Genomic DNA, 10,000 nt, shown 5'->3' on the forward strand with positions numbered 1-10,000 from the left:
TAAATACCACCCAGTCGAATTGGAGGACTGTGATAAACCAATAATATATATGATTTATATATATATAATATAATAATAATTAAATATAAAAGATCTATATAGAATAATATATATATATCATATCTATATATAATATTTATTATTATATATAATAAATAATAATAATAACTAATAAATAAAATAACTAATAATTAAATAATAATAATAATAATAATAATAATAATAATAATAATAATTAGGGTTCATGCGAGCTATCATTTAACCAAACATTTGCCATGGAAGCCAGACAGACAGAAGTACAGAGAAACAGATAGGTAGATATAGAGACCAGCATTTAACTTCCACAATGTTTATTCAAAATAAAGATAAAAGTTACAGAAATTAGCAGCCAACAAGGACATAAAGCCTGCTGGTTGACATTATTAATAGTTATGCATTGTACATGAATGCAACTCTGCCTAACAAAATATTGAATGGCATATGCAAGTGTGCATTTGCATAACTGAGCCATAGGCCTTTGTGTTGCGTAGTACTGTGACAAAAAGAAAATTATTTTTGTACCACAAAGATATGTAAATTCGCCCTCTCCTGGGGACGTGTCCAGGTTAAAATTGTCCAAAACGGACAATGTTCCTCATTCTGTTTTGGGGGGAAAATAAGCGCTGATTGTTATTGTGTAGGGGAAGAAGATTTAGACCAACATTCCGCAGCGGCAAAAACTTATTTTTGTAAATATAATTTTACCAAGAATATTCACGGGGAATTCTAAGCAGGCTATAGAGGAGCTGACGCAGTGAAAACGTTTATGTAATAATAGAATTTTGTCTTCTCCGGTGAATTTATAGACTAAAGCCATGGAATATACTCTCGTGGGGGAAACAGAATAAATAATATTTTACTTTTAAAAGATTTTACCTAAAAAACAGAAAGATATTCTTTTTGTTCAGGTCTGTGGCATGCTATATTTCTTGTAAACGATACGTACTTAGGGGGATAGTGCCGTCAGTGCACCTTATATGCTGCACTGTAGGCATTACCCAAGGCCCTTTGCAGCGTGCAACTGCTTTCGTTCATTTTGCTGTACCTCCTTTTATATTCTCTGTCTTCCATCTTACATTTTCCCCCTCTGCTATTAATTGATTCACAGTGCAACTGCTTTGAGGTTTTCCTCCTGTTAAACCTTTCAAACCCTCTACTGTCAATTTCCGCCTCAGCGCTGAATGACCTCATAGGTCTCAGCGCTTGGTCTTTTGCCTAAATTCAATATTCTATTCAATTCAGGTGTACTATCCTTCATTTGAAATAGAAAACGTGACGATCGCTAATACAGGCGGTACTTTCCATTAACTTTTGGTTTTCATATAGAATCTATATTTCCACTATTTTCGCGTCTAATACAACATTTCTTTTTCACTCATTTTTCACCAAAACCTTGTGTAATGATCATATGCATTGATATATATGGAGCATTTTACATTAATGTCATAGTGCATTTTACATTGTTGTCTGAATGATAAGATAATCTTTCATTTTCTCTTTAAGACAGCCGAAGGATGCTGATAGGTAATATATATTCGTTTTCTTTATTCTCTATAAAATGATACATTCTTCATACTTTCTATAGTAACGGTGTTAGAAAAGATGTTAGAAAACGAGTGATCTCACCCATTTTGCTTACAAGCTTGGATGTATATGTATGTAGAATTTTCAATTACTTCATTTTCCATATGGTGCAGAGTTATTTTTTTAAACTCGTTTATTAATTTTTCCAATTATTTTACACCAGAATGCGAAGTGATCATGCACACCTATTGATAAACATTCAGCATTTATTTACATCGACATCAGTCGTATTTTAGAAACTTAGCCATTCCGCTCGCTTGACATGAACAGTAAAAACAGGAATCTGAATTTTCATTTTACATTTATTTTTTCTTTAAAAAAAAAAAAAATAAAAAAAAAACCAAAAAAAAAAACAAGTAAACATTGCTCCCATGAAGCTCTCAGCCGGCCATGGTGGCCTGTGTTGCAATGCCAGACGCACGATCATGGCTAACTTTTAACCTTAAATGAAATATAAACTACTGAATATAGAGGGCTGCAATTTGGCGCGTCTAATGATTGGAGGGTGGATGATCGACATACTAATTTGCAGCCCTCCAGGCTCAGTAGGTTTTAAGATCTGAGGGCAGACAGAAAAATAGAGGACGGACATACAAAGCCATCCTAATCGTTTTCTTTAACAGAAAGCTAAATATAGTCCACCCAATTAAACAGGAAGCAAGGTTCCACATCTATATAAATGCAGTTTTGTTTTAAATTACGTCATCATTTATATTATATATATGATTGATGTTTTTATCCAAAAAGTTATCCATTTTTTTTTTCCCCAAAAAACTCGTTCCAGACGCGAATCGCTGGAACAGGCAGCAGAGGGATGACGGCCGATAAATCCGCATCGCTCACGAAATCCGAAACGTACAATAAACATTCCGCCCTTAAATGGGACGCATTCCTTTTATATACGAATCTGTGGGCCCTCTTCCTCATACGCAAAGAATGCGAGATTTATAGTTCGGGTTTCTATTTCCCGGACCCAGCACCAAATTCCGGGCTCAAGGGTTGCTAGTCTAACATGAAGGCCATCTAAATTCAAATTTCTGGAGGAATAAAGCTTCCCAGAGAAGGGGGCGGGTTTTTTTCCCCCTCGGTCATTTATATCATTCTTCAATTCTTGGTTTTGTTTTTTGGGGGAATATTAAGTATGGCTATGTGTACACTGCACAGGCAATGGTACACGGCATATGGTTAAGGGTGTTATGTGTGTGTATATATATATATATATATATATATATATATATATATATATATATATATGTGTGTGTGTGTGTGTGTGTGTGTGTGTGTGTGTATGTAAGTATGATACAGGGTGTCCATAAAGTCCCAGTACCATTACAAGCATTAAATACTTGTAATGGTACCGGGACTTTATGGACACCCTGTATATATATGTATGATATATATATTATATATATATATATATATATATATATATATATATAGAGAGAGAGAGAGAGAGAGAGAGAGAGAGAGAGAGAGAGCGAGAGAGAGAGAGAGAGATTGAGAGAGAGGAGATTGAGAAGAAGAGGAGAGAGAGAAGGAGAAGAGAGAGGCCTTAAAGCATATGCCATACCATTACGTGTAGGTACTCCCACCTAATATTCCACAAGATTTATAAAGCTTGTTTAATACAATAATACATCTTGCCAGACGAGACTCAAAATGAATCTAAGAGAAAAAGAGATATTGCTGCCTTTTCCGTGTGACGTCACGTTCTTCATTTCACTGGAATGTGTCGCTTAGATCAAGGTTATTTTGTTTTTTATCCGTTAAACTGATGATTATCACTGTCAGGCATTTTATATTAGAATAGTACCTGCAGGTCAAGATAGTGAGCTAATTTTAGAGTTCTGTTAAATAAAACTACTGTGATCACTTTGTTCATCCGCCACCCTCAGATTAAAGAAAAAAAAAACACTAAGGCTAGAGGGCTGCAAATTGGCATTTTGATCATCCATCCTCCAGTCATCATATATACCAAATTGCAACCCTCTAGCCTCAGTAGTGTTTATTTTATTTAAGGTTAAAGTTAGCCATGGATCGTGCATCTGGCAGCGCTTTAAGGAGCCATGAGCTGCAACCTTCCTCTACCGAATCTAGTGAGCAACTGGAGAGGTGCCGGTCACAATTGATGGTTTTATACAGCATTATACGTTTGTAGAGACAACTCGGTTGCGCCTAAGAAACGCTTACAATTACAAGTTAAGAAATAGCTAGCAATAAAAAGAATACTTTTTTTTTTACTCTGCTGTCGAGACAATTTCTTATGCAAAGTAGTCTGGGAGTGTATAATAGAGGTAGTTCATGCTCATTACCTAATCCTTGGTGTGAATGAAGGACTAATGGGGTTGAGCCAGCAGTGGCGGTTAGTGTATTATCTCTGACAACCTCTTTCCTCTGAGTTTCAGTTCATGGCCAAAATTTCGTAGTGATCGGTTGTCCGTCGTGGTAGATAAACAGATATGAAAATAAAAAAGGAAAAGCGATAACTGATTGCTTGGATGTTGTCAAAATAGGATTATGACGATAAAAATGAACGCAGATTTAATCGAAGTGTCGAAAACTAATTTGTTTTTCAAATTCAAATTCAAGTTCAAAACGTTTATTGATATATACATATATCAAATGGAGTGTAGCAGCATGCTGCTTTACCCACCTACAAAATTCGAAAGATTTCCAGGCAAAACAAATAAATGCATAAAAATAAAAATACAACAACAGGTGTTGCGGAGCACAATGCCCAATAGACAATTTCATGTCATTAAAGTTACTCGCCATTTCCAAGATAAAAAAAAAAAACAAAAAAAAAAAAAAATGCTTCAGGTGCCAGTATTTGAAAGTACGTACTATGTGCCAGTATGACATTTTGATGAGCTGATGTTCCCCTAGGACGGAAGACTACAGGTAAATAATATTCATCAAATCATTACCATTATGTCTTCCTCGGGCTGGTCGCCGGAAGTAAGAATGATTGTATATATTTTTCATTTTTTATTGCGATAATCTTGATCATTATTATTACCCTGATTGAATTTTGAAACATAAATGGAAAATTATATTCTAAAGGTAAATGTTAATTTTTGGCATATATTCATATATACTATATATATATAATTATATATATATATATATATATATATATATATACATATATATATATATTATATATATATATAGATTTAGGTAAGATTATATATTATTATATATAAATATATAGATATATATATATATATACATATATATATATATATATATATATATATATATATATATATATATATATATATATATATTACCTGTGACCACGTGTGGGTGGCTCCTTTTAAAATCTTTAGTCTACCTCACCTTCGTTTTTTCATTTCTTTAAATTGAATAGGACCTTTTGTTAATCCTGTGAATGTCCGTTTGTATATGCTTACTTGTACTAGATGTTTCTCTTTGTTTTGATCAGTCTTGCCTTAATTAAAGGGTGTTTAAGACCGAAAGATCTTGGCAGTTCTCGCTTTTTCATTGTCCTCCGTGGCATTACCTTTATTTATATAAGTGTTTGTGTGTATGTGTGTGTTTTTTTTCAAAGCCACAATACCCCCTTTTTTTTTTCTTTTTACTCTCTCCCCTTTAGAGTACACCACCCGAAAAAGTTAGGAAATCCAATAATTGTTTGCTGCTGAGAAGAATACAGACACCAATCACTATACTCGGTTTTTTTCATCTGTCCATCCGCCTGTGGTGTTTTGTATGGTAACACTGCGTCCCGGGCTTTAGATAGTTACGCTATGTGTAAGTTTGGGTAAATAAAAGGATATCTGGGTGTGCATTTGAAACTGAAAAGTGTTTTAATAATTTACTGTATGCGAATTACACCGTTAATATTCGAAATAGGATATTATTATAATCGTTGAATGTAAGCTGAATGTAACTATCTAAAGCCCGGGACGCAGTGTTACCATACAAAAACACCACAGGCGGATGGACAGATGGAAAAAAAACAGAGTATAGTTATGGGCTGCTGAAAAGCAAGAGCCCGTGTCAGATGCATGTGCTGACTGAATCTAATACCTACCTACCTAATTCTTAAAAAGGGTATTTATGGCCCTTAAAAGCACTTCAAACGTGAAAGTAACCAGTATGTCTTACATGTGTATTTGTATGAGTATCTGCATGTATTTTGTTTTATGTTTAGGCTAATATTGGTTTTTTTTTCATTCAAGACCGAGTTACTGATTAATATGAGGCTGGAAACCCAAGAGTTTTTGAGTACTGTTCGGCTAAAAGATGCCCGTGGTAATTTTGTTTGTTCTTTTGTTGCAGATTATAAGCTTGATCATTAATTGCTAAAGAGTGGATTATATTAAGCGTCGAACTGACTGAACGCAAGAAAGGTAGCGCGTAATTCATGAATTCGTCAAAAGCAAAAAAGAAAAAAAATAAAAAAAATATATAGAAACGTTCCCTAATAACCAGATGAATCTTTCCATAATAAAATTCACGTGTGATCTAATATTTGTCCAGTACTCAGATGTTACCATAATCCTGCGTTAAAAGCAACATATTTTTTTGCATATAACTCATTCATTTTTCAATTAAAAAAAAGTGTCATATACAGGTATGAATCCGTTTAGAGCATGAAGTTTCTTGTGACTAGGGTAAATGACCAAATGGCCAGCATTTCCCTCGAAATGACCATTTTTTTCACTCGATTTTCAATTGGTGAAACAAAAATACAATTGCATCTTTAAGCATACCATTCGAAAGATTAGATTTCACTCTTTTGAATGGTATGAATAAAAAGGCAATTGTATTGTTGCTTCACCAATTAAATATCGATTGAAAAAAAGTGGTCAATCGAGGAAAGGAACTGGGTATGAACGCGCTTCACCTCCAACGCGGTCGTTCAAGGTAATACCCAAACAAACCTCTGGTTTATTCGTCTCGCATCGCCTTCCGTTAGACAGAGCGGTAACGAACGATATCCGAAGACAACCGGGGCTGAGAAACGAATCAAGAGTGCGATCTGAGTCAAAGCCTCTTTATCCAAGACGCCATGTTTCATGCATGAATCCCCTGACCTCTCTCTCTCTCTCTCTCTCTCTCTCTCTCTCTCTCTCTCTCTCTCTCTCTCTCTCTCTCTCTCTGGTATCGGAGAAAGCCAAGCAAATCCCGCCAGAGACGCCCAACCCACCTTCTAAGGCCGCTGCTGCTGCTGCTGCTACCTTCCTTTCAGGGAAGACCTCCTCCGATGATTTTGAAGGCATGGGGAAAGTTATCCCGACGGAGGAACGCCCACGGGGACATCGACCCGGGGGGAGGAAGGGGAGGGCCCGCCAAACTTCTCCTTTCATTCGTGGCCTCTTGAATAATAAATAGCGAAGTCTTGGAGGGGCGGCGATGCCTACCGCACGAGCACTGTTGTTGATGCAAGGCAAACAAGAGAAAAAAAACTACTATCTGAGAGCCACTGTTTTGTTGTATAACCCGTCGCGCTCTATAGAAGATACGCTGCGTATTGTTAGTCCTGTTTGCGTGCTGGGGAATGTGGCGAGATCATGGGTTGGTTTGCTATCCGTGCAAAGATAATTTCGCTTTTGTGTTACGCTACTAACAGAGACCACCATCTCTCTCTCTCTCTCTCTCTCTGTAACGAAAATACATTTGTCGAATTTCTGTCGCTAATCTTTCGATTTTTTTAACTTAAAACTGATTAACTCTTCTCGAAATGAAAAACGTACAAGTAAATCACGCATTTATAAAGTCTAAAACTATAACTCTTTGCACTCCCATTCCATTCCCAAGGAAGGTCAGAGCTATTCCTGACATGTTAGTAGAAATATGATGAGCGTGTACTTATGCACATACTACTAGTAGACACACACACACACACACACACACACTCATACGCAATTGTCACCGTAAATTAACCTTGTTTTTGCATCAATCTTCTCGCTTCGACAGAAGAAGTCGTAAACCGGAGTAGAGTAGGTAATCCATTTATTTTTATGGGAATCCCATATAGATTTTCGGACGTGTTCCTCGCCTTGGTCGGTAGCAGTGATACGGACAAGATTTCTTTTCTTCTCGTTGTCAAATAAAGTTGCCTTATGCCAGCCTGGGCTCTTGCCCGTGCGAGTTGGCCCTGTAATTGGGCGAGTCTCCTGTGGGAGAAATAAATTCGGTGATTAAATTGAATGGGAAAAAGAAGGGTGAGTTAGAGAACCCTTCTAAAATCTGGCTGCCTATCAGTAACAGTGACATGGTAGCGAGTCTCTCTCTCTCTCTCTCTCTCTCTCTCTCTCTCTCTCTCTCTCTCTCTCTCTCTCTCTCGAAGTAAACAAGTTTTCTCAGGCGTTACTTATTTTATGATGTGGTTTTTTTCTTGATGCATATTCTTGTATTTTAAGTAAAGGATGTAGGTAAGCATTTTTTTTTTTTTAGGTTTTATGTTAAATAAAGTCTACTCTATCTCGATGCAGATAATACCGGTCCCTGATGAAGTTTGTTCCACCAAAGGTGTTATGTTGCATGTTTCGTTGAGATGGTAGAATAATATTGCACGGTTTGTGTGTCCCTGCTAACCTCACCGAAGAATCCATCATTTTTATTCATTTATTTATTTTTCCATCAGGCTGAAACCCTCCTGTTTGTTACTTAAAATATGAAGTTTTCCTCAAGAATTTTGCTCTCTAGTTACATTGTTTCTAACGGTGTGTGACGGACTTCATTAGCTGTATGGTCCATCATTGCGTGAGGGACTTGTACGAGTATTCACAGTAAATGTTAAAACTGATCTATTTTCCATGCAGTGTTAAAATCATCCATGGCACCACAATGCCGTTCACTGTGGGTTTACATTTGCCAGAGCGAATTTTGCGAAAGCGAAGGGACGAGATAATTTTACGAGCAATTCCTCTGTGCAGCGTTGAAATGGGATTATTCTAAATTCAATGGGAATATATTGGGAAGTTTCGAAATAATATTGTGACCGCTTCTGGTTAGGAAATGAGGCTAAATATGAAGGATATTCTGTTGACGGAAGAAAGGTGTATATCAAGTGTTATTTAGAAGAATATACACACGTGTATATATATATATATATATATATATATATATATATATATATATATATATGAACTAGTAAGTTGTTTATTATATTCAAGTAACTTCGCAATTGCTTGCTCACGAGGGTTCCATAGTTACACTTGAAGTCTTTTCAACTCTATTACTTGAGTTATTCTGCAATTGCTTGCTCAATAATGTTCACTAGTGGCACGTGAAGTATGTATCCTTAAGTCTATCTGAAAGTATATAGAAATATATATTATATATATATATATATATATATATATATATATATATGTGTGTGTGTGTGTATAATATATATATATATATATATATATATATATATATATAGATATACATATATATATCTATATCTAGATATATACATATATATATATATATGAATATAGATATTATATATATATATATATATATATATATATGCATATATACATATATATCTATATATATATATACGTATATATATATATATATATATATATATAGTTATATATATTGTTTTATTTACATAATATTTATATATATGTGTGTGTAAGGTACGTATAGATGTGCACGTAGATCCCTGGCACCTATGAAAACCTTGCATATTCTTACTACAGACGATCGATGCTTAATCGAGGAATGTGAGATTCGTGATGTCAGGGTCGAATTATTCGTCATTATGCCTAAAAGTATTGACCTGTTATGGCTTCCATCTTCTCCACTTATCCAGACGAAGTAGTTTCGTCAACAAACCAATGGAATTCTTTCCAGTTCTCTCAAAGAAAGCCGTTCACAATTAATTGTTTTCATTTTTTGGAAGAAATATTTACGGCTTACCATTCTTATTACTATAGTAGATTCACATCAACCGTGCATTTGATGTCTAAGCCAGTCCCTTACGACGTTCCTGATTGGCTGTTGATAAGCCAATGACAGGGCTGGAAACTCTCAGTCTCTCGAGAGAATTCACATAGGCAGGATGTTTGTTCCACTTCTCCTGAGGGATACTTTTGAAAGACGTATCCCTCAGGAGAGACTGAGAGTTTCCAGCCCTGTGATTGATTGCCTTATCAACAACCAATCAGGAACGTCGTAAGGGACTGGCCTAATCATGAAATGCACTGTTGATGTGAATCTACTATAGTTGCAGAAGTTCCTCACTGGACGAGTCGGTTGCCCCCTGGCCTACCAAACTGGTAGGCCGAGTTCGCTCCCCGCTGCCGCCAGCTTGGAATCAGAGTAATGCATTTCTGGTAGTGGTTTGAAATTCATTTATCGATATGATGTGGTTCGGCTCCCACAATAAGCTGTAGGTCCCGTA

At 35.8% G+C, this 10,000-nt stretch overlaps 1 protein-coding gene across 1 annotated transcript in view; it reads left to right on the top strand.

Moving 5' to 3' along the window:
• LOC135223490 (uncharacterized) overlaps positions 1-10,000 on the top strand; it is an 804,746-nt gene that overhangs the window by 600,054 nt on the left and 194,692 nt on the right. The window contains 1 exon segment of the mRNA XM_064261928.1: positions 1,543-1,563. Coding sequence (XP_064117998.1) covers positions 1,543-1,563 — 21 coding nt within the window.

This window comes from Macrobrachium nipponense, chromosome 10 (assembly GCF_015104395.2).
Source record: "Macrobrachium nipponense isolate FS-2020 chromosome 10, ASM1510439v2, whole genome shotgun sequence".
Classification (NCBI taxonomy): Eukaryota; Metazoa; Arthropoda; class Malacostraca; order Decapoda; family Palaemonidae; genus Macrobrachium; species Macrobrachium nipponense.